Source organism: Sus scrofa, chromosome 10, assembly GCF_054392235.1.
Source record: "Sus scrofa isolate SSC_HxYL_T2T_F1_AM1 chromosome 10, Sscrofa_HxYL_maternal_Yorkshire_Landrace_v2.0, whole genome shotgun sequence".
NCBI classification, from domain to species: domain Eukaryota; kingdom Metazoa; phylum Chordata; class Mammalia; order Artiodactyla; family Suidae; genus Sus; species Sus scrofa.
The window spans coordinates 85,933,169-85,959,021 of NC_139392.1; the positions used below are offsets into that span (position 1 = coordinate 85,933,169).

The following is a 25,853-nucleotide window of genomic DNA, read 5'->3' on the forward strand; positions in this document are numbered from 1 at the left end:
TACGAAGAGGCCAGACTAGAAAATTTCTAATATTCTATCTGGCTTTAAGATGCTGTGGCTCTGTGCCCTCTTCTCCCAATTTGCTTGGCTGGCTGAGAGACCAAGAGAAAGATTTAGTCCACGCTGGAGGCCCACCCGGAGCAGGCAGGGGCAGGCTTGGTTGGGACTGGATGGGGTGAAGGGACAGGATTCAGGCTGCAGCCATTAGGGCTGGAAGAGGCTGGATTCTGGAGGGCCAGGTGCAAAGGTGGATGGTGCAGAACCCGGTTCTGGGCCGGCGACAACCCCCGGGGTGGCAGCCACAGTGAGAATCCTGCCCATGGAGGAGCCCCGAGCCTCCCCACACAGCCCGACTTGGCTCTAAGCACAGCTCCAGCCTTGAGATCATTCTCATCGGCACAAACGAACAGGAATCAACAGACTCCAGGTCTTCGACGGCTTGAGGCTGTCGGCAAGTAAGAAATGTAATCAAGATGCAAAACACAAGCTCCTAGTGCAATTTTTCGGCCGCCCCATGCAGTCTCACTGGCCATGCGGTGTGGGGAAACAGCTGATGACATCTTTAAAGGCGGTGAGACCTCCTGTGGGCTGATAAGATTCAAAATCATCCACCCCCACAAGGTTGATTTAGGGGCTGAGTGCCTGGAAAATTTCCTTTTTAAAGATGTGCTGCTTTTGGCGAAATGACTAAGAGCCAACCCTTCTGAAACCACGGAGCACATATTTCACTGCCCAGGAAAGCCTGGAGCTCAGAGATACACATATAACTGTTCTCCATAATGAGGATTTGGGTTAAATGAAATGTGCATATTAGGAAAAGCAGACAGAGCGAAATGTTAGTTCGTCTTGGAAAATAAGGAAATTTGAGATTTGTGAGGGTTTTGTTTATTAACAACGGAGTGTGTTTTACTTTGGTTTGGTTTTCTTTTCAAGGAAAAAAAAAAAATCTTTAAGAAGATTCCAAGAAAGATTTATTCTTCCTGTGCCAATGTTCATAAAGTATCCCTGATTTCTTTTGGTTTTTGTTCTTTTCATGGGGGGGCAGGGTGATGGTGGTGCTTGGAATACTGTGTGTGTGTGTGTGTGTGTGTGTGTGTGTGTGTCTGTACCAGGGATGGAAGGAAAGGAAAACGATGGAACTTGGAGACTAAGTTAAAATTCAGAAAGAAGATTTTAAAATCAGGACTGGACAAGGACGGAAGGGCAAGGAGATGTTGCAGAATCTTCCTTAGATCTAGAAATTTCACAGAGCCCCCCTGGCCAGGCTATTTCATAAGCAGGTGTGTGTGGCAGGTGCAAAGAGAAGAAATGACAATGAGCTGTTTTTAATCTCCACGTACAGCACGCTGACTTCTGTGGTCCCATGCGGGGAGCCGAGGAGATACAGGAGGCCAAGGAAGGGAACCAGCCTGATGACACAGTTCCGAAGGCAGGGTTCCTAACCGAGGAAAAAAAGTCTACCCGCCGGCACAGTTCCGAGGGCAGGTTTAGAAATAGGGAAAGGGGCTTACCCGGAGGCACAGTTCCGAGGGCAAGTTCTAAAAATAATGAGGCTCACCTGCTAACCCGACAACAGCAGCAACAATAACAAAATGAAGGCTTTGCACAATAGTGCAAGAATAAAAATTGCTTCTTGGAAAATTCAGTCTTTCCTGTTATTTACTTATTACTTGGCCTTTTCTGTTATTTGTTTGTTATTCTTTGTTATTTTTCTATATTGTTTTGTGATTCAATAAAATTGGAACAATAAAAACTGGAACAGTAATAAAATAATAAGAGTTTCACCTTGGTGAAATTCCTCCTATTCAGATCTAATGTAAGCAAAAGCAAAGTGTTCATTGGTTTGTTACAAGTAAGAACAGGTTTTAGAGTTAGCTCATTGTGGAGTGTACAATAGGTTAGAATAGGTTAGACACACATTAATCTTGATGGAAAAAATAATACTCTTGCTTTTAGTAAGTTTTGTAGGGGGCCTTTAAGTTTTATGAAATTAAGTTGCTCTGATCTAAAAAATATTTTCTCATACCGTCCCCTGACCATAATGCTTTGAAGTTAGTACCTCAAGCTTTAATCTAAAAAATGAGTTTTTGTAAATGCTAAATTCTTGTGCTTGTGACCTTTCTAGTTGTTAAAGATTAACTTAAAACAATAACGGGCGGCGCTTGCTAAGAGTAACCACAAAATGTATTATATACCAAATTGCCTTATTTTCATATATTTTTTCCACATGCTGTTTTGTACCCATTGTAATTTCACATGATGCATTGTATTCATTAGTTTTAATTAAAATTCTTAGAACAATGTATATCTACTGTACCATGTAGTCTAAAATTTAACCTTTGAAAATATGACCTAAGCACTGTGATGTAAGTTACAATTAAGCTGTCTATATAAACTGTTACCTATGCTAATAAAATGTGAGCAGTCCAGCGCCCTGAAAGAAGGGACAAAGAGGCTGTCTCCGTGTGCTTCGTCGTGTGCTTCATCGACACGGAGGGGTACCCTGGCTGCTGGAGCTGGACTCTGCCAGTCTCAGATCTGCCCCTGTGCAGATACAACATCTGCGTTCATATACTTTACATATCAAACCACTTAGATAATCTACACAGGATCTCACCATGGCTTCTCAAATACGATAACGCCAGTCCCGTTGGTCTAGTCCTACAGACACATGGTTCAGAATGATGTCTAAACTTCCCAACCGGATGACCGATGGGCAACTTGCCTTCACGGGCTGGTCCATCACGGGCTGATTCATCACAGGCTGCTCCATCACGTCCATTCCAGCCTCAGGATGGTTGTCTGGGAGAACACTCATGCCTCCCTTCTTCCCTTTGTTACTTTGTTACTTTCCCTTTGTTACTTGTTTGCCGTCTTATCTACCTTAGTAGATTTGCACAAACACACTACTGGATTCTGGTGTAGCGTCAACTGAGCACTTATTTTGGGTCAAAAATTCCACCAAGAGTTTTGCTGTGTTATCTCGCTTAAACCTCACTTCCCCCCAAAGCTTCTCCTGACTCCTCGAGCTCATGTGTGTGGCCCTGGTTCTGTGATGCCTTCCTTGACCCGGGTGCCCCTCTCCTGTGCTCCCCCAGCTTCCCAGGCACCACCCTGGTGGGCACCCCTGCTGGTATCTCCTGTCAGACTCTGAGCGCCCCTCTGAGGAAGGTGACGGTGTCTTGTCCATTTTGCTGATCCTGTTACCCACCCCATGTGTTCGGCAAAACACTGCTGGGTGAAGGAGTCTCTAATTGCTTCGGTGACCACCCCCCCGACTCACCCCCAATCTTCACACTCCACCACAATCCTATCTCTTTCTTGGGTCCTCTCAAGAAATTTACCAACCATTATTTCATGGTCATCACATTTATCTTCCCGCCTTGATTATGAGTTCCTGGGGAGGCAAGACTACGCCATACCTTGTATTCCTTTCGTATTTCCCATTAGCACTCAACGGTATTCAACAACCATTTGCTGACGGGCTATTCTTTGATAAATGGGAAATCCTTACATGAAACATCTATGCCTGTGTACGTACCATGTGTGTGCTCAGCACATTCTAAAGCTGACTTAAGAAGTAGGGTTCAGCACTCTGAAACGGTATCCACTCTAGAAAAAAAGGACCCAATTAAAGTATCCTAGGTGCTCAAATTTTTCAGCTCTTTTTGCAGGGAAGCCTCCTAACGGCCAACAGCATCCACTCGAAGTGACATCCTTCGAGGCAGATTGGAGTGAGCACAGCAAACCTCCAGCAACTGCTCCTGCGTTCACATTTGCTCTGCACCTGGATGGTTCCCTCCAGGTACCCATCTCCCCTGCTCTGGATTCCCTCCAACCAGCAAAGGCCCACGTCATCACACAGCTCACGGATTTGTCCCCTGGCCCCAGTCTGAATCTTCCAAACAGAAGCTGAAAAGGATGTCTGTCTGAAGCAGGACTTTGTGTGGTTGGGGGATCTTCCCAGAACGACAGAGTTTTATACTGGGGTCCAGAAATCATCATCTGGTCCTGCCCCTTACTTAGGTACCAGAGAGATGAAGAAAGTAGGTGCCAAAGAGAGGAAGAGATGTCCTCCAGGCCACAGCCAGGGGCAGACCTGGACATCGATCTGCTCAAGGCTCTGGCCTAGAAAACAAAAGCCAATCAAATCCACTTCTATGGATAAGAGCGAAGCACTAAGATTGTGCCAAATGCTGGCCAGCCAGCAGTGAGGAAGACACTCTCTCTGTTCTTCCTTGGTGTGCAAAGGCCAGCCAGCCACACACAGAAAGGACAAGTGCAATGTTGACTTTGCTACACAAGAGGAACTAACTGTGTTCTGTGTGTCCCATCAGAGTTACTGACAATACCCAGCACCTGTTGAGTGTTTACTCTGCACCAGGCTGGGCTATACTGTTATACCTACTACCTCATTGAATGTTCACTGGTAAGCACTGCAATCTTCCCCTTTCCAGAGGAGGAAATGCAGGAAAGATGAGCAACTTGCTCACACCGATGGGGCAAAACAGTAATTTAATTTATTCATGTAACTTCAGAGCCAAGTCCTGTTAACCTTTCAGCAGGACAGCAGATGTCAGTTCAAAGATGGGGAATTGCCACATATGCTCTCTTCCTACACCTGCCCTCTGAGGTCAAGGTTCTGTGCTTTTCTCTATGTTTAGAAACAGAGCCAGAAATAGGCCTCTGAGACCTGCTAAAGAAATTAAGAATTGCTCAGAGTCCTTACGGTTAGAAAATCCATACCCAATTTTCTGCCCCAGCCTGCCTTCCAGAAAGACAGATGGCAGGAGAATGCCTGGGGCCACTATGGCCTGTGGGAGGAGGTGGGGGTGGGAGAAAAGCAAACCCGTGTCTGTGCTGAACCGAATCCCAATATGATCACGTCCAGGAGACTTGGTTCAGCGCTCTGCTCCCACGCAGCGCTGCAGGGGGATGTAGCGGATAGAAAATCTTCCACGAGATCTCGTGGAACTCAGCAGGGCCGGGCAGAAGTTCGGGCCTGTCTCACTGACCTGGGGTCACTGGGAAAATGAGTAACATACACAATGGCATTTTCCAAGCACCTGAAATGTGCTGCTGCGGCTTCTTTTTTCCTTTTTAGCTGCACCTGCCACTTATGGAAGGTCCTAGGCCAGAGAGCAAATCCAAGCTGCAGCTGTGACCTATGTCACGGCTGCCGCAACACCGCATCCATAACCCACTGCCTGAAGCCAGGGGTCAAACTGGCGCCTTCGCAGAGAGAGGCCGGATCATTAACCCACTGCGCCACAGCAGGACCTCCTGAAATGGGCTTCTTAAGTGCCCAGACTTCAAATATTTTACATAAACAGCATCTGAGTGCAACAGTTCATGCTGCCAAACGGCCCAGGGCTTGCCTTTTTAGACTCTCTGGATGAAGGGGCCTGCAGGCGAGGAGAGGAGTGATTTTTCAAGGGACGTGTGTTGCTGTGCTCTGAGGGCTGACTTTGCTTTTTGTGATGTGGTTTCCTCAGCCAGGGATTTAGAGACACAAAGGCACAGATTCAAATCCTGGCCCCAATAAGTACAGGTTGAGTAACTATATAATTACTTCAGAGTAGCAATAATAATAATATGATGACGATGAAGAGTATGTTATTATTTTACATAATGATACAATAATAGCATATTGCGAATAATAGCATATTAATGGATTAGAGGAAATTATATATCTTCTCTGGGTCTCAGTTTCTTTTGTGAAATGAGATAATCACGCCTGCCTTATAGAGAGATATTGTAACATATCTAACACACTATAAAATAATCTGTGTTATGTATAACACACACAGGCATGCATGGAGAGATGGATGGACACAGATAAAAAATATAACACGTGAAAGCACCTGTTGCATAGCAGCCATCATGTGCCAGCTCCCCACCCTTAGCCCCCTTCTTCTCTTTTCCATCCCACCAGCTCCACCTTTCAGGTTCCTTCCACTAAAATCTTGTGAAGTGGGACTTTGTGCTCCATCAGGAAGGAGCACGTGAGGGGGAGAGGAGAACGGAGGAGTCCGACTGGACTCAGTCCAACGTGCGACAGTCTCAAAGTGAAGACGAAGCAACCTATCTTAACATTTTGCACCAAGTCTCAGAATCACCCATGGAGGACCCTCCGTCTCGACCTCAACTTCTGAAGGGAACTTGAAAGCTCCAAGAGATGCCTTCAAGGAGGGAGATGCTGCCTCTGGGTACCACCTTGTGCCCTATGCGATGGGTATGAGGATGGGAGGTCCTGGAGACCTGCTCTTCAACCTCGATCTCTCTGACTGGTATTTCCAAGCATTTTGCCAAGGAGCCCTCAATCCTAGGGACAGCTCAAGCTCCCCTGAGAACACTCACTCAAAGGTATATTTGAGAAGAAAGAATGTTTTTACGCAATCGGGTGAAACAACAGGCTTCTGTGTACATTGCTAATTAGAGAAGCCACACAGGGCCAACCCGGGTCCAAGGGGTCTCTGAGAAACACTCAGAAAATCACCCAAATCTGGAGGTCCCTCTTCTGGAAACTAGAGTCTGTTGGCTATGCAATGACCACCGGGCAGCCACGAGTTTGCCCTTAGTCTTGCAGTCGGTAGGTGGTAGGTATTCAACACGTGTTTGTTAAGTGAATATCTGGGCCCCATACCAAGGAATCTGAGTTGCATTCGTCTTACTCTGGCTAATAGGACAGACTTTTAAAAGTAATAACATGAAGTAAAGCTTTTTAAGCTGACAAATCTCTTGGATATAGCTGTAAGGCCTGCTTAGTGAGCAAAATACATTTTAGCATGTAATTCGGATTTATGGACCAGAATGCCCAATGAGGCCCGACGTTGACCAAAATGCAATGCAATTACTTCAGCATCTCTAGATTAGATTATGTGCACACCAGAGCTTCCTCCTTGCACACTTAGAAGAGACAAGGGAAGGGGCTCATATCAGAACCACGAGCAGGCTGACTTCAGCAAGGCACTAGTGATGAAACGCAATGGATAAATGTCCTATGTCACCCCCGAGATTTGGTGACTAACTTGAAAGCTTAGAAGGAGGATGCAGATCATGGAAAGCTCTAGAGAAGGAAGGAAGGGGATGCGGGAGGCAATAGAGGACACCTATTCCTTAGAAAGTTTATACACAACCAACGGGAGCTGAGGTTGAGAGCCAGGCAGGGAGGAAGAACAAAGGCTTTCCCAAGCGTGAGAAGCTACCGGCAGGCTCCATTTGGAGGAAAATAGTTTTTAGAAATTGTGTACGTGGTGAAGGGTTAGGCTGGACAGACATCATCCAAAGCTGCTATGTCGTGATCTGGGGTTTCACTTCCAAGCGGTTTTTTTTTTTTTTTTTTTTGGTGTCTTTTTGGGGCCGCACCTGCAGCATAGGGAAGTTCCCAGGCTAGGGGTCAAATTGGAGCTGCAGCTGAGGGCCTATGCCACAGCCACAGCCACGCGAGATCTGAGCTGCGTCTGTGATCTACACCACAGCTCACAACAACACTGGACCCTTAACTCACTGAGCGAGGCCAGGGATCGAACCCAAGTCCTCATGGATTCTAGTTGGGTTCGTTACCGCTGTGCCACCACGGGAACTCCAGTCCTCGGAGATGCGCTGTGAGAGCACAACAATGTGGTCCGAAGGTGGGACGTGGTCCCCTGTGCCGTCCGGGCCCAGGGCACCTGTACCTGGCGCCGTGTCATGGGCTTCTGGTCCCTCCTTCTGAGCCACCTCTGCGAGCGCTTCCAGACTTCCTGGGCTGAGCCGGTACCGCTCCCCTTCCCACCTGCTGCTCGCCTCCTCCTCCCAGCCACACACCCAGCTCAGTAAGAGGTCTGAATTCCTGACTTGTGATTGCAGCTCCCGGCCAGGCCACCCCGTGTGCCTTTTGCTGTCTTTAACTCTGTGCACCGCCTCCCTCCCGCCCCTGTGCTGCTGGGCTACATTCTAGACGGTAAAGCTTTTAAAACCTGAGAACCTAAGAAAGGCGTCTTCTGATTCTTCCGTTTGTTCCGTGCGGTGCTGGGTGAAGTAAACATCCTGAGAATTCAAAGATTTTATTTTCCCCTTCATCAAGTGTTGGCTATCAGACTTCAAAGCTGAATCAAATCTCCCACACTGTATCTTAAAAAACTGTGTCTCAAAGTGAAGGGTCCATCTTCCATTGAACACAGTAAGCGCATCATATTCTTAGATAATTGGGTCTTGGAGAATAAACCCTCACTCTCCCCTGCCTGGCAGCCTCGCTGACGCTGGAAGACAGTCCTGCCAAGCCCCGACCACCGGGTACCCTCTTACAGAGCCCTCCTCGAGGCCTGGGCGGGGTTCACATCACCCCCCACCCCCCACCCCCGCCAGGAGCTCCCAAAGCTCCCACCTCCCATCTCAGCAACAGCCAGCAGGACCTGACTGCGTTATCTCTTTACTGTCACCTCCCACTGACAGACAGGAAGCGCCTCCATGGCCAGGGCGGTCATGGATCCATCTCAGCAGCCCGTCCCATCACCCAACACACATTAGGATCAATAAATGTTAAGTGAATGAATGTCTATCCCGCCTTCCTTTCTCCAGGCTAAATATCCTGCAGCATTTAGCTGCGACTTAAATGACAGTTTCCAATGATGCTGACATGAAGTAAGAGAGCAATGGGAAGTGAGATGTTTTTCTGTTTGGCCTGAAGCCTCATGGTTCAGGAGTAAAAGCAGACATTTAACCCTTTCTGCTCCTCCGGCTGGGTGTCCTCTCGTCCAGGGCCTTTGCAAAGACAAAGGCACAGATTCAGGTTGATTTCACCTTCCCTGAAACCACCGGCAGGAAGAAGCTGCTCCCATCACCATGGAAAACATGGATTTTTTTTCTTTTTCTTTTTAGGGCTGCCCCTGGGGCATGTGCAAGTTCCTGGGCCAGGGATTGAATCAGAGCTGCAGCTGCCGCCTACACCACAGTCACAGCAATGCCAGATCTGAGCCATATCTGCGACCTATGCCACAGCTTGCAGCAATGCTGGGTCATTAACCCACGGAAGGAGGCCAGCGATGGAAGCTTCATCCTCACAGACACAATCTCAAGTTCTTAACCCACTGAGCCACAGTGGCACTGCCTGTAAAATTTCCTCCCTCACCCTGTGCACATCCTGGCACCCATTTTTGGAAACCAGAGAGTATTTTATGCCTGGCTCTGCCCTAAGGGGTTAGAGGTGAACCACCTGTCAACAGACAATCAACAGTCTTTCTTCCAAAGCAGCAGAGAGAGGGTCACGAGCCCGTGGATAAAGCTGAAATAGGGTCAAGCTGTGCTATAAACTGAAGGCATGGAGGCCCCACAGCGTCCACTCAGTACAGACTGTGGGGGCGGGGGCGGGGGACTGAGCATCTTTCTGGAACTCTTCAGAAATAAGCCACAATGAAATGTCATTGAACCTGGGGGCTATAACCAACCATCAATGCCCACTGCCATAAAAACGATGAGGCTGGAATGAGGAAGAGGGCAGAGTGGTGGCTGGTCTTTAAGCCGGAGGAAGGAGCGGCAGGTCTGCACGTGGCCACCGTGACCAGCCAATGCCAAGAGCCGTGCCCTTGTCGGAAATCCCCTTTGGGAGGGACCAGTGACCCGGAGCCCCTGGAGCAGCTTTAGGAAAACATCCAAGGCCATCCAGCTCCACTGCTCTGATGCCTCGTTCACTAAGGCAAGCCCCGGTGCAGATCTGCTTTCTCCTGCAGCACTTCCTACGGGACAGACCCTGCTGTCTGGGTGTATAACCCATCACCCTGCAGGGCGCCCGTCTCGTTGTGATGTAGTAAAGGGACCTTCCTATTGGGTTTTGGGTCTTTACAAAAAGAAAAAATCTCTGTTGAGTCTAGCTAGTGTGAATCGATCCACCACAATCATCGGAACAAGATGCAGCAACAGGTCTAATTTTACTTCGCAATGTCTAACGTCAAAAGTCCAGACCGGGAGCCCGTGGTGGCCTGAAGGCAGCAATGCGTCATTTTGCAAAGCTTATGACTATGGGGACAACGGCAGTTCATTCTTCCTATTAGGGTCGCAGCCCTCATCCAGATGGGCGTAATGCCCATCACGACAGCCCAGGCTGGGCTGTTTCACTGGGACTCGGAAGGGACACCACAGTCTCTCTTCTGGAAGCCCCCTGGGACATGTGCAGCTGCAAAGAGGCAGCTGTCAGTGGCCGAATGACTATCTTGGTAAGGCTCGTCCTCTGTCTCAGAAAACGGGCCCAGTGTGCGGGCTGGGCATTCTTAGTCCCACTCATTCCAAAGCGAATTACGTTGTAGACACTGGCCAATTTTTGTATGTGCCATAGTGTAAAAAACTGACCAGCATAGGCGGCCGGTCAAAAGTAAGGGGGTTTCCATAAGTATTTGATTGGGGTTTCTTCTGGACAGAGGGGTTGGAGGTCATAGCATGGGTAGGTGCCCTCACCACCCAGGGCCAGGTCCACCCTGACCATCCAGCCTGCCCTCGAGCCCTAATCTCAGTAAGATCTTCCTGCGTTCTCATGTCAGCAAGCGTTCGTTGGCTTCTCCATGGCCTGTGGTATCCCTGGGCATAATTTCAGCAAGTGATCATTAAATAAGCTCCTTGAAGGCCTGAGTAGAAATGTAGCCTCCGCGGGTCACAGAATCGAATTTTGTCAATGAGATGCTGACTCCCAATTTTTTTTTTTTTTTTTAAGGGCCGCACCTGCGGCCTATGGAAGTTCCCAGGCTAAAGGTCAAAGTGGAGCTGCACCTGCCGGCCTACACCACGGCCATAGCCATATGGGATCCGAGCCACATCTGCGACCTACACCACAGCTCAGGGCCATGCTCCGTCCTTAACCCACTGAGCAGGGCCAGGGATCGCACCCGTATGCTCATGGATACCAGTCAGGTTCATTACTGCTGAGCCACAACAGGAACTCCCCTGATCCTCATCCTAAGTGAGGAAACTGATTTTCTTTGAACTGGGCTGTCCTGGCTGAGCCACCTCACCAGTCTGGACGTGAACAGACGCACCAGGTCTCCAGCCCACGCCATCCTCCATCCTTCCCAGGAGCTTAAGCTACTCAGGCAAAGATGGGGTTGTTGGCAGGTCCTGATTTCCCAAAGAAAACCTCCTGGCAGGGTAAGGACCTATCAAAAGGGTTCTTAAAAATGAGTGTCCTTATTAGGGAGAACTATTTCTCCTTCCAGACGATGGATAGCAGAAATGGGTGAGGAGCTCAGAAGAGAACCAAAGCATCAAGGATCTGCCCTGACAGAAGGAAGAATGTTGGCATGGCCTGAGGAAGGAGACAGTGTGGTGCTGGTTGCAGCCGCTGCTGTGGCAATCCGGTGTTTCCGTGTGACAGGTGTATCGAAGGAAAATAATACCCTGCTCTCCGAAACATGGCAGAGGCTGAGCACTTTCCCATTACAGGGTCAAGAGGAGGGAGGGCTCTGCATGGATCCCATGGCTGGCTTCCCCCACGTGCTGCCTGTGGGTCACGACCTATTCCGTAGCCTTACTCATCCATCTTCAGGCCAAGGATGGGATGGGAAAACCAGGCACAGTGGATGGGTGGGAAGCAGCAAGAGTCTGCAGCTGAGGTTCATGAGTTCTAACTCCTGATCCTCACTCAACCCAGAGCCAGCCTTGTGCCAGGAACACCAACCTGGCCATAGCCTTTCACCGAATATTTTCATCAGCCCTCAAACATGCCTCAGGCACCCCTGTTCCTGCACCTGCATCCCTCCCTGGTCAGTTGGGATGTTATCCTCTGGCTTCTCTGCTTCTGTTAGTCTGTTCCAAGCTTCTAGACATCTCTGGAGCAGTGGAATCTCCTTCCTCAATATCTCTGTTCTCCTCGACCATGGCTCCACCTCGGAACTCCGAGGGCTGTACACAAGCCTTGCATGGCACTCGATCTACTTAGGAAACTACTTGTCCTGCCATATGCATTGTTAGTACTCTGACGAGACACATCGTGTCCTTGTCATCTTGTTGATCTTTAGCACCCAGCACAGTGCCTGGAATGGAGGAGGCACTCGAGAAATGCCAGTTGTTGACACTGATAGTGATGAATTTGAGACCAGTGGTTCTCCAAGCTTAGCGCTATTATGTAGCAATTTATATCTAGGATTCGGCATTTCACTCATAAGGATCTGAACCTCGTGGAAGGTACAAAGGAGATGTCCATTTATTTTCTGCTTGAGATTCTCAGAGTTCTGGAAGGCTCCAAGGGAGACAAAAACTTAGGCTGCCATCTTGAAGTCTGACACACTCATGAAATCAACCTGAGGCCCTGGAGCAAAGCCAGTGGTGACCAGGTAACTATCAAGTTGAATTACGCTTATCAAGTTTATACTTAAAATAGAAACCAAGAAATACAGGAGCTCTTTGCTTAACACTCTATCTGAACCCAACCAACTATTGTATTGCACTCTGTCACGATAAGGATTTGGACGGGTAACTGCTCAGATCATACTCAGATATATAGGCCAGTACCGCGACCCCAGGCTTCTGAACGCCACACGTGCTTACACTAGTCAATGGTGTCTCAAGTTCAAAATGCCCAAAACAAAATTCTTGATCTCATTCACTCACCCCCTAAACTGGCTCCTCCACCACTTTCTATCCTTTTTTCTTAGCCATCGCTCAAACCCCAAACTTGGGTTTATCCTTGAAACATCTCTCTCCTTCATCCTTCATATCCAAGGTGTATCTACTACTCTGCCACCATCACTACCTCCCTGGTAGAAGCAACCATCACCACTCATCCTACCTGAGCCTCTGAACAAATCTCCACTCTCCTCTTTTGCCCCATCCAACCCCTGGTTCACAGAGTAGAAAAATACTCGCGCGAAAATCAGATTGGGTCACGATGCTGGTCAACCCTTCTCTGGCTTCCCACTGCACTTGGTTAAAGCCTAAACTTTCTTCCAGGTCTCCTTTAGCTCTCGCCCACCTCTTAGATACAGCTGTCTGATGGTCTCTCCTGACACTATACTCTAACCACGCTGGCCTTGGGCTATCTGCCTCCCATGGGCCATGGCCAATGCGGTTCGTTACCAACTGCAAGTCCATGTCCTGCCTTCCTCCTCACTAGCACAACGGGGGTTTCACTCAAGGGTACACTGCACTGTTACGCAAACATCTGATATCATCACTATTGTAAAGTGGGTACCATGCCTGACATGAAATGGCCACATTTCAGGGGGATTCTGCTGTAATATGTTCGCTAAGCTCAGCTCAGACAAACTACTGACTATGGATTGAATTGTATAATCCAAATTCGTAGGCTGAAAGCCCACCTGCCAATGTGATGGTATTTAGAGAGGTGTCTCTGAGAGTTAATTAGGTTTAGATGACGTTATAAGGGTGGGGCCCTCATGAAAGCATTGGTGCCATTATATGAAGAGATAATAGCTTTCTCTCTCTCTCTCCATGTGAGAGCAGAGCAAGAAGGGGGCCGTCTTCAAGCCAGCAAGAGGGCTCTTCCCAGCCAGCACCTTGACGTTTCAGGTTCCAGGACTGCGAGAAATTAACATCAACTGGTTAAGGTACCTGGTCTATGATATTTTGTTATAGCAGCATGAGCTGACTATAGCACCACGGCTTCGATTTAAACTGTTTATCTCAATAATGCAGGTCACACATCCTCATAGCTGTACTGAGGTACTGTACCCCAATGCAAGATTTCAGGGAAATAATTCCTCTGTGTGATTTAGTCTATATATGTGATTATAGACTAATGTCTGTAGACATTAGTGCCAGCAGAGCAGTGGTTCATAATTCACAACAGGTGTAAAGGAACAAATAAGCAGGAGGCCGAATGGAGGGCTACCTTCTCCTTGGCCCCATGGAAGATTTTTCTAGATGAAAAGTTTTAGTGCTTTGTGGGAGGGGGACCGGCTTATCATTCATTTCTCTAAGTCGTTCATGCTCAAGTCGAGTGAGGACAAGAACGTTACAGCTGAGGGCTCCAGGAGCCAAGGAAATAACACAGGGCCCATGGCCAGTACCTGCTCACCCAGGACCCTCCAGTATGGTATGCAAAAGTGCACATGCGTGCGTGTGCGTGCATGCGTGCGTGTGTGTGTGTGTGTGTGTGTGTGTGTGAATTTATCAGGGAAGGAGGTTGCCAGCTTTCACAAGCTTCTCAAGAGGGTCTGTAACCCATCTGCCCAACAAAAAAGCTGAAACTACTGCAGAAGACAGCCAACATGACTTGGAACTAAAAGCATTATATAATGTGTAAGACATTAGTTTTGCAGCTCAGATGAGTCTGGCCTTTACCTAATTCCGTACGTGGGAGTCCTAATCGCCAAGCATGTGATAACGGAGGAAACTCCGCTGTGATAACGGCGAGAATCCACAGGAGCTGTTAGCTGAGCCCTCGCTAAGCTGTAAGAGCTGCCCAGTTGAGGGTAAGCTGTGCAAAGGACAATCCCTTCTCAGAAAATGAGATAAAGCCCGAACAGGCCGAGCGTTTCCAGGGTTCCCGGAGGAGGCCACTGCCAGACCTTCGTCCCATCACCGTCCCTCGCAGCCCTCACCACGTGCAGCGGGCCACGAAGGCAAGAAGACGCTGCCTCCTTGGGGATGAGGAGGAGGAGAAATTCATTTCCTATCATTTACAGAAACGTGTTGGCCTAAACCTACCCTGAAAGCATGTTCCACAGTGAGTGCTTGAACGGATCACGACAAAACAAAATTGTAACTTTTGTTTTGTTTTGTTTTTCGGGGCTGCGCCATGGCATATATGGAAGTTCCCAGGCTAGAGGTTCAACTGGAGCTGCAGCTTCAGCCTATACCACAGTCACAGCAATGCGGGATCTGAGCTGCCTCTTTGGCCTACACCACAGCTCATGGCAATACCAGATCCCTAACCCACTGAGCGAGGTGAGGGATGGAACCCAAATCCTTATGGGTACTAGTCGGGTTCGTTACTGCTGAGCCACAAAGGGAACTTGCCAAAATTGTAACTTAGAAAGAAATTGTACAGTGGACCTCATAAGCAAAACAAAACAATAAAAACCCAAAGTGACCCTCCTAAAATAAGTGCAACAAGCCTATGACGACGGCATTTCCTGGGTCGTGGAGGAAAGGCGCCTGAGAAGAAATGAGGAATCTGAAAGCTAAATTCTGGTTTTCATCACCTTTTTCTGTGATTTCTGTTGCAGATGCCTTAATATTTTCATGGTGGTTTGTATCCCCAGAAAAGCCAGGGTGGTGCATAAAAAGCTGTTCAACATCACTAAGTCATAAGAGAAATGCAAATCTAACCTGCCATGAGATGCCCCTTCACACATACCGGGATGGCTGTTATCAAGGACGGAAAGTAAGCCTCGGCAAGGATGTAGAGAACCTGGACCCTTGTGCATCATTGTCGGGAATGTAAAATGCTGATGTTGTTTCAGAAAACAGTAGGGCAGCTCCTCTAGTAGTTAAACAGAGAATTACCATATGATCCAGGAGTCCTACTTCTGAGTATAAACCCCAAAGCACTGAAAGCAGGACTCAAACAGAACTTGCACACCTATGTCCATTAACAGCAATATGCACAATAAATAGCCAGAGGTGGAAACAATTCAAGGGTCCGTTGACGGATGAATGGGTAAATAAAATGTAATACATACCAACAATGGGATACAATTTAGCCTCAAACAACAATGAAATTCTGATGCGTACTACAATTTGGATAAACCTTGAAGATACTACGCTAAGTGGAAGAAAAAAAAAACCAGACAAAAAGGACAAAGATTTTATGATTCCATCTCCATAAGATGCCTTAGAGAAGTCAAATTCACAGAGACAGAAAGCAGAATGGTGGTGGCCAGGGGCTGGGGGAAAGAGATGGGAGTGGATGTTTAGCGGGTTTAGGGTTTCGGTTTTAGAAGATGAGAAAGTTCTGGAGATGGACGGTGGTGATGGCTGTGCAATGTTGTGAATGCGCCTGATGCAGACTGAACTGTACTCTTGAAAACACGGTAAATTGGGTGCACGAAATGAAATGCATATCTTGCTGCAATTAAAAAAAAAAAAAAAAAAGAAGGAGCAGCCGAGGTGGCAAGCCATACTTACAAGATATAGGCAATCACCCCAATGGACCAGCAGTCGACAGCTTTGCTGTAGGGTTTCTGGGCGAGGACCTCGGGAGCTGTGAAATGACAAAGGAGAGACACAAGCCGGACAACTTAAGTGACTACGACATAAGGCAGTTTTTAGGTGATTTTCTTTCTTTGTTTTCTTTTGGTCTGCTACTTGGGCTGAACTTCCTGTGATTCTGAAAACTGAGTAGAGAGATTGGATCTGATCTATCTGTTGGCTTTTGTAACTAGAAAAAAAGGGATCGAGTGGGTGTGTGTAGGCATTGTGTGTGTATGCATGTGTGGACATGTATGAGTGTGTGTGTATGTGTGCATAAGAGAGAGAGAGACCTGAGTTATCAATCAGTCAGCACATACTTCACGGGAGGCCCTTTATGTCAGGGTGGCACTAAGTGCTGAGGCTCAGACCAGACAGGGAGATAGGAGGACACTCAGCCTGGACCTGGGGTATGACTTTGCCCCAAATCCATCCAAGGAAGCATTTCTGGCCCCTGTGGAGGGTCTTTCTAGGTGCTGTGGGGACAGGAAGGCGAAGCCCCCTCCCTCTGCCCTCATGGAACTCGGTCGGAGTCAAGGTTAGACCTAAAGCTGTCTCTGGGATTCTGCATCAGACCTGTTCTAGTTCCTCCTCTGAGGTTTCAGGTCTAGGTAGTTACCTGTCACTACTGCCATTTCATTTTCTCGTCTGCGAAACAGGAAAAACGCTCCTGAATCTCACCTCCTTGGTTCTAACCCGCTTTCATCCGGAATCCCCTGTCCAGGGGCCTGGCTGATCTTGCACCCTCTTCCACACTCCCTGTGCCTGGCCCGTGCCTGCTGCCCAGGGCTGGATACCTACCCAGGGTCTGGCACCGGGCGGGATCTGCCATGTGTATTTGTGCAAAGAGTAAATACACACACGAGAAGAGAGTAAAATCTTCTGCAGAAGTAAACTCTCCTTTTTATGAAAATACATCTCATTGAAGGGCTGAGGACAGACTTTTCAGAAAATGTAAGAAGGTAGAGAAAATAAAAACAGCTCTAGCTCACGAGGCACTCAGCACTGGCGCACTGGCGGCGTTGCCTGTCCTATCAGTTGGGATGTTTGAACTCTCCCCCCCCAACCCGCCCCGAAACCATTCCAGGGGGGTGGGGCTTGGTCATCACCATTATTCCCAAGTGACAGGAGAGGACGCAGGGACTCAAAGGCCAAGTAATTCACCCAAAGGATCCAGCTGCCAAGTAGCCACTACACCAACCTGAACTAACGGAAGAAAGTGCCCGCTGTGATCTGGCTCTTCTTCTGGTCGTGGACGAACGTTCTCGACTTTAATCCCCCCAACACCTCTGACAACGACCATCATCTGCCCCTGATCCCTAAGAAAAATGAGCCTCAAAGACATTCCTTTTTTAAGGTCACACAGGAGAGAGGAACCAATTAGGATTTGAACACAACTCAATCTCACCCTTGTCCCAGCTCTTTCCACTGCGAGCTATAGACCGTGAAGCTAGAGAGTTTCTTCAGTCTGTAAGAAAAGTCCTTCTGCAGAAACGACACAGGGAAATGCTCTCATCCTGCTGCAGATAAGCACCTTCATGAGCAAGGGGATGGGGGCGGGGCACAAACTCCCATTGGATGTTTCTGGTTATGATGGTAAGAGACTCAATCCACAGATAATCCCCAAACCTAAACTGTGGGATTCAGCCCCAATTCCTCCAAACTTCCGATCAGAATTAAAAAAAAAAAAATTAACATGAGCAGAAGCAATGCATTTGTACATTTTTTCTGCTTAAAAGGCAGCCCAGAAAGCAGGCCTGACTCCTAGAAAGAACTGATCCTCTGCTCTCCTGCGCAAGCCCTCCTCACAGTTTTCCAGCCCTGTGGGTGTGGGAGGAAGGATGCTTTCAGCAAGAACATCCTTCTTCCCATCATCATCTGTTAGGAAACAGTCCTGGCCGCCATCCACCGCTCAGCAAACAACAGAATAACAAACACGGTTCCTGCCCAGACATCTGATGTCCACACCCCCGGGGGCAGCTGCACATCCAGTACTTTGCCTTCAGTCTGGCAAATTCGCCAGCGTTTGGGAGAATTGGGCAATGCACTGCAGAGACCTGCTGAGCAAGCGGCTGGTTCTTTATTTTATTTTATTATTTTATTTTTGCCATTTTAGGGCCGCACCTGTGGCACAGGGAGGTTCCCAGGCTAGGGGTCAAATCGGAGCTACAGCTGCCAGCCTACATCACAGTCCCAGCAACGCCAGATCCACTCCGTGTCCTTGACCTACACCACAGCTCATGGCAACACCAGACCCTTAACCCACTGAGCGAGGCCAGGGATCAAACCCGCAACCTCACAGATCCTAGTCAGATCCGTTTCCGCTGTGCCATGACAGGAACTTCAACAAGCGGCTGATTTTTATGCAACTTGGAGCTTGGATGTTACTTGGGATGTTCAGATTCTTGAAACCATGGATGACACATCATTTTTTTGTTTAATGTATAAAAAGACTCCAGATTCAGATCAACAGCACGGATGTTAGGGAAAAGTTCCAAACAATTAACAGATACCAGGGTACCCACAGCAGGGGTGGGGTGCTAAGTACTTGTGCCAAACATTTCTTGTTCTCTTTGGTGTTGTGTCTTAGCTGGGTTACAGCAACTGCAACAAAATATAAACACTGTTTAACCATCTAGAGGCAGAAAAATGATTTGCCCTCTGGCGAGGTTTTTCATTGCACTTGAACCAAAATCCAGAGGGCAGAACTGTCATGCCATGATTAAAGAAAAAAGACAAAGCAAGTTGACTTGGAAATACAATTCTCACCAACTTAAGATATTTAAAAATATGCATGATAGCACCCACACAAATGGTGTAAATTCTCTTTGCACTTGTGATATGATTCCTGGAAGCACATGTTTTGGGGGACTCTGCACAAGCCCACCTAGCTTGAAAGAGCTAACTTTTCATCTCATAGTAATTCTTGGAAAAAAAAAAAATTCTCAGGCAAGATTCAAAACCATCCTGACAATGTGCTGTGGCTTTGATATGGTGACTGAATCATGTGGGGACCCTGAGATTAGCTGGAATATTCTCCCCTCTCCCTCTCCTTCTGTGTCCTGTACTCGCTATCGTTTTGCCAGCCTGTTGCATCCATCTGGTTTGTGGTCCTCTCATCATTCCCTCCATCCCTGTCAGCCGTGGAGCAGCAGGCAGTGCTGGGAGACTCCCCTTCTCTCTCTGATCTCTTTAGGGACCAGTTTTCACTCTGAGAAGCAGTCAGACTCTCTCACGTTATTTAATTGATCGTCTAACGTTGGCAAGCACCCAGCTGTACTTCTAAAAAGTCACAGCCTCCATGGGAGCTCCCGTTGTGGCTCAGCAGAAATGAACCTGACTGGCATCCATGGGGACGTAGGTTCAATCCCTGGCCTCGCTCAGTGGGTTAAGGATCCGGTGTTGTCGTGAGCTGTGGTGTAGGTTGCAGACGCGGCTCGGATCCCAAGTTGCTGTGACTGTGGCGCAGGCCAGTGGCTACAGCTCCGATGCAGCCCCTCGCCTGGGAACTTCCATATGCCAAGGGTGCAGCCCTGAAAAGACAAAAAAATAAAAATAATAAAATAAAATAAAGTCACAGCCTCCAACTTAGAAACTTTCAAACAGCAAATGAGCTTTCAGACCGAGGGGGCCAACAGCACCATCCCTCTGGAACCCTGGGAAGTCACGAGGGTTCTGGTCACCTCTCACCTCTTCCCTGACACTGATCAAGAATATCTGCATTTAGGCAAAAGCAGTTTCTCCTCTAATTGGACCCGGCACAAGTCACGGGCAGCGGGAGGCTGGCAGTAGCTCTGGCCACACCTTCTTCTAGAGAGGGGCTTTGAATGGAAAGAGCTTAATTGGAGCGACTGCCAGAGAGAGCCGTCATCAAAAGGTGCTGTGGCTGTTGCTGATGCCATCAGCCCCCTGGCAGAGCAGGAAGGGGCTGAGTTTCCTGGCACAGCCGCAGCAAATGTCAGGGAGAAGGGCACACATGTTCCTCTCATGCATTTCAAGGCCTGGTCCCTGGGTGCTGTCAGTGGCCATCGGGGCAGCAAAGAGACCCACCCACCCAGAGGTGCTGAAGAGAGAGATGCAAGATAGGTTTTAGGTCCAACCTCCTGCCTGCCCCTTAAGGCCTGGCTGACATCAGCCTTTTAGGTGGAGAAGGCAAGGGTGCCGTGGGGCAGCTTTACCTGGCGGACACGTGCGGGGCCGTGACAGCTGGGTTCCCAGGTCCATGCACCCAAACCTGTAACACACGAGCCTCCTATAGGGGCCACACCTAACGCATCGCACTGTCATATACCAGACGTCATGCTGCTGAAGGGCAGGACCACATCTCTAGTCTGCATTTTCAGGGCTTAGTACATTCTGGTTATTCTCGAAGTGGTCATTCGACTGGACCCAATGTACTCAGCACACAAGCCAGACAACTGATTTACAAATTACCTTAGCCTCCTCGGATATTTTTAATGAGTAGCTACAGGGGGGGGGAAAAAAAAAAAAAGAGGGTCCCAAATAAATTCTGAATTGTAAGCAACTGTCCCTTGGGAAATACCCATTATTAGGTACAAGGAAGATCAATTGCTAAATACATGGCTTCGAGCAAATTATTTCTGATGTAAATTTGGAGGGGAAAAGCAGCAGAGTTAGCCCGAATTCTCTGCATGGGGCTGTCTGTCATCCACGCTGCTGTCCTTGGAAAAGCTTTTCTCAGAGGGATTTCGGAATAACGAGTTTTAGGGCGACAGGGCAGAAAAGAGGTGCCATTAAATGGTTTCTCACAACCTCCTCCCTCCTGGTCAGATCTCAAGGCTGTTAGTCCAGTTTTCCTGGCTGTTCCCTGAAGAGACAGCAGCCCAGCTGCTTTGCCCAATTTACACCAGTAAACAGAAGTTACGTCCGTGTAAACCACGCAGCCTTAGCAGAGCTGGGGCAGGGGCTACGGGAGATCCGTGGACAGCTGTTCCTTCTTACTGAGCTTACCCCACGCTCTGCAGTGAAACAGTAGCTTCAGAATTTAAAATAATTGAATTTACTGCTGTGAGCCTCACTATCAACCCACGGTGGAAAATTCCACGTGGTGAGAGCAATGCCTTCTATGAAGCAAGCTGTTTTAGATTGATTTAGAGCAGGGAATTCCTGGTAAAGGGAAGGACTCCAGAGATTTCAAAATGAACAAAAAAAAATTTGCAGAAACCTTTCATGTTGTTTTTAAAACAATGAAGTTGCCCATTTTCCTTATTGAAAGAGAGCGAGAAAAAAAAGCTTAACCAAGTGCAAGGAGAAAGGAGGAGAGCGGCTTGCGGGGGTGGGGGCCAAGGGCATTAATTCTTGGGGCTCTAATAAAATAGAAGAGGAATTTTCCCTTCTCTTGTGTCCAAGGATGTGCTGAGAACAGTCTCTGCAGCGAGGGGAGCCTGGGGTCTCAGCACGGTACCTCGGTCATCTTCCAGGTGACATGTTCTCCTCCACGAATGTTTGAGGACCACTCAGAAACAACCACTTCCAGGAGCTCTCGTTGTGGCACAGTGGGATCAGGATGTCTCTGGAGCACTGGGACGCAGGTTTGATACCCAGCCCGGCACAGTGGGTTAGGGATCCGGCATTGCCACAACTACAGCTCAGATCTGATCCGTGGCCCGGGAACTCCATATGCCATGGGATGGCCAAAAACAGAAACCAAAAAAACCTCAAAAAACAAAAAAACACTTCCAGTGGAAGGACAAGAATGCAGTCAGGAGGGGGCAGCCCAAGGTGAGAGGAGCAGCTGGAAAAGGAGAGCCAGTGTCCAGAACCACGGTGGTGGCTTTTCTCCCTCATTCCATCATTTAATGGGCTGCCTCCCATTCCAGGCTCTGGCTTTAAGGGTAAAAACAGCACATGTGGCCCCTGTCCCCACGGTACACCTGCTCCCTGGGATGCTGAGGGTAGACAAGAGCCACAGACATAAAGCCAGCCTCAGCTGCCTTCCTAAAGATGATCAGACTCAGATAAGATCATGGCAAGATGGGAGAGGGGTGGCTGATTTTTAAGTTTAACTCTACCGAAGTCAATCTCTGAAAATACTGAACTTGCTCTAAATAAGACTCAAAAATATCCGAGGAAAAAAATATATTACTTTTAAGAGTCAAATGATGGGAAAGGTGCAAATGGAAAAGAAAGGGAAAGATACAACCGGGGAAAGAAATCGCAGTGGCCAGCAGTGCTGTAAGAACACGCCTTCAGGAGTTCCCATCGTGGCTCAGTGGAAACAAATCCAACTGGTATCCATGAGCATGCAGGTTCGATCCATGGCCTCGCTTAGTGGGTTAGGGATCTGGCATTGCTGTAAGCCGTGGTGTAGGTCGCAGATGTGGCTCGGATTTGATGTTGCCATGGCTGTGGTGTAGGCTAGCAGCTGCTGCTATGATTCAACTCCTATCCTAGGAACTTCCCTACACTGCAGGCGCAGCCATAAAAAGCAAAAAAAAAAAAAAAAAAAAAAGCAAAAAAAAAAAAGAAAAAAGAAAAGGAAAAGAAAGAATATGCTTTCACATTGTGCTCCAAGAATAAGGTAACAGGTCTACAGATAAAAGAGGAGGAAAGGAATGAAGGATTGTTTTGGAACTAAATGAGAGGTAAAGCATTGAAAAGGCTGCCAGGAGGTAGGTTGTTGTAACTTAAAGCAATTTTAGTTGTCTAAGCTAAAATATAAGAAGTTTTAAACTGTCAGGTTCATTGGCTTTTCAGTGAAAGAAACCTAGGATCCACCACTTAACTACATGCGTGGATTTAAGTCACTTCACCTTTCGCAGCCTCGATTCTGTTCATCTGTAAAATGGGAACATTAACCTAACTTTGTTCTCTGTGTCTGTGAGTCTCTTTCTGTTTTGTAAGTTCGTTTGTGTCATATTTTCAATTTCACATATAAATGATATATGCGACTTACTTTACTTAGCATGAGAATCTCTAGGTCCATCTGTGTTGCTGCAAATGGCATTATTTCATTCTTTTTTACTGCTGTGTAATAGTCCATTGTGTATATGTACCACATCTTCTTTATCCATTCCCCTGAGGATGGACATACAGGTTGCTTCCGTGTCTTGGCCATTGTGAATAGTGCCACTATGAACACTGGGGTGCATTTCCTAATTCCCTGGAGTGTGCTGTAAAACCGCTGCCATCTGTCCCAGCTGCTGAGGCAGAGCTGACAGGACACTCAGATCAGCAGCCCCTCTACCTGTCTTGGAACAAGCATCTGTCTTGGAACATGAGCTTGAAACGTCCAACCTACTATGTAGCCTACGCTGTCAGCAGACAGGCCACCTGCAGGCCTACAGCTTAGTCTAAGGTTCACCTGCAGCTCCTGCTGGCTGGCCCCGCCTCCCTGAGGAGGCCACGGCCAAAGGCATTTGCCTTGAACTTGATGCATGTCAGGGTGGGGAGGAAAAGGCTCTGAGACACGAAAGCCAGTCAAGGTCAGTAGTGGTAAAGATTTCTTTTAATACCATGGCTTTTCCTAAGTGGCTTATGAAAGGAGGTCAGGGGGCCTCGAAGACACAGAGACTGGATCCAAGTTCCAGTGCTCAACATGCTGGGTACTGTGACAGGCATTTGAGGAAGGAGCCTAAGAGAGGAGGAGCTGATCTCATGGGAGAGCACCGAACCTCCACGTGGGCTTTAAAGTTGGAGTGAGCACACGGAGAGGGAGGGGAGCCTCTGTCACCGCTGACCCAGCACTGAATCAGAGGACAGACTGCGCCCCACCCAGCGCATCTCAAACCCACTCTCCTTCTTTCATTTTTTTATTTTTAATTTTTATGGCTGCACCTGAGGCATATGGACGTTCCAGGGAAGGGACCAAATCTGAGCCACAGCTGCAGCAACGCCGGATCCTTTAACCCACCGCGTTGGGCTGGGGATCGAACCTGAACCTTTGCAGCGACCCGAGCTGCTGCAGTTGATTCTTAACCCGCTGGGCCACAACAGGAACTCCAGCGAATGCATTCTCTTTCTGTGCCTCAGTTTCCTGTCTTGAAGGGTATGTTCCAGAGTTAGCTCTTCATGGAAAAGAATGTGTGCTCACCCACAGAGCTGCAGGTATCCCCTCATTCTAAGGTGCACGGTCACCCCTCAGTATCTGCAGGAAATGGGGTCCAGAACCCTGTGCTGCCGAAGTCAGAGGATGCTGAAGCCCCTCACCTAAGATGGTACAGTACTTGCATGTAACCCATGATATCCTCCTGTAGACGTTAAATCATCTCCAGACACCCTGAAATACCTAATGCAGTGGTTATGCTCTGTAAATCGTCGCTGGCGTGCAACAAATGCAATGTCTGTTTGGGGAGCTTTCTGGCAAATAAAAAAAATTTTTTTGATCTGCACCTGGTTGAGACTGAGGGTGTGGAACCATGGATCCAGACGGCCACGATACTGCTAGGAATTTGTGCCCAAGGCTGGACACCTGACTTGATTTCCACAGGTAGTGAGAAAGGGACACAGCTCCTTTGCTGGTGGGTAAGTGGACAGTCTCAAGCCAAACACAATATAGTTCCCAAGAGTTAGTGAGTGACACTGTGCGTCACTGAGGTGGCAAAAAGGATCCTCCTGGTAAAGAGTTGGCCACACTCATTACCATATATAGATAAACACCAGGGACCTACTGCAGAGCACAGGGAACCACATGCAATGTCTGTAACAACCTGTAAGGGGAAAGAATCTGAAAAAATACACACACACACACACCCATATGTATGCACATATTATGTATACGTGTGTGTATATATAATATAAAAATCATTTACCATCCACCTGAAACTAACACAACATTGTAAATTAACTATACCTCAAAAAAAAAAAAAAATCAGTGGGAGAGAAAAAGGACCTTTCTACGCAGTAGTGATCTGCTCAGAGATGGTAAATAAGATTCTAAAGCTCAAGGAAAATAAAATTCAGGCACACAGCCTGGCGCCGAATCCAGCCTCGGTAAGAGCTACAACGATGGGGTGGCTTCGATCTGCTTCCCGTCAGCAGCATTTTCAGCAGGAGGGTAATTAAAAACAAAAGAAAAGAAATAAGATCAGGAGGGGCTTTGTGGCGAGCATCTTACTAAACAGGTGCTGCTTTACCTGGGTTCAGAGTGTCTGGATTGTTCGCAAATGAACACACAACTGAAATACAGAATCACTGCTTGCCTGTGGTTTGCCTCCAGCCCGAAGTCACAGAGAAGAGCAGAAGGTCCTGGGCTAGCTCCATGCTCTTTCACGGGTTATAGGTGCCTTTGCTCTTTCTCGTCCTCTCCAAGAGTTGTAATTTACTAAAAATGCATCGCGGAAGGGCAGCTCACTCAGATTTTCCTAGTAGCTTCTTGAATTTTACCACAGGCATGAAGAATCCCCGTGAAGGCCCCATCCTGGTTTCTCATTACCAGTCTGCTCTGAGCTGGGTTACTATTTAAATGCGACCAAAGCCAGAATGTGGCTGGTGGGTGGTGGAACGAGGCAAAGACACGGGAAGGGAGTGGAACACGAGAGGGCAGCTGGTATCTGGTGTTTGCAAATGTGGGAGAGACCTGGAACTCAGTGCGACGGAGGAGGCAAAGTGTTTGGAGCAATGTGGCAGCACAAAACCCCGTCACGTGTTCCCTGCAGGTTGTCCCTGGATGCAGCCTCCGCCCGGAGGGATTTGTGACCGCAGAGGGATGGCAGCTTTGCACTGGGGCCCGTCCTCACTTCTGAAATCTGATGAGCTACCCTTCGCCATCAAGA

At 48.1% G+C, this 25,853-nt stretch overlaps 1 protein-coding gene across 10 annotated transcripts in view; it reads right to left on the reverse strand.

The window, feature by feature from the left end:
• Positions 1-25,853, reverse strand: part of CAMK1D (calcium/calmodulin dependent protein kinase ID) — a 433,657-nt gene that overhangs the window by 19,813 nt on the left and 387,991 nt on the right. For all 10 annotated transcript variants that reach the window (XM_021063979.2, XM_084978725.1, XM_084978730.1 and 7 more), the window contains 1 exon segment: positions 16,057-16,132. In XM_021063979.2, the coding sequence (XP_020919638.1) occupies positions 16,057-16,132 (76 nt within the window).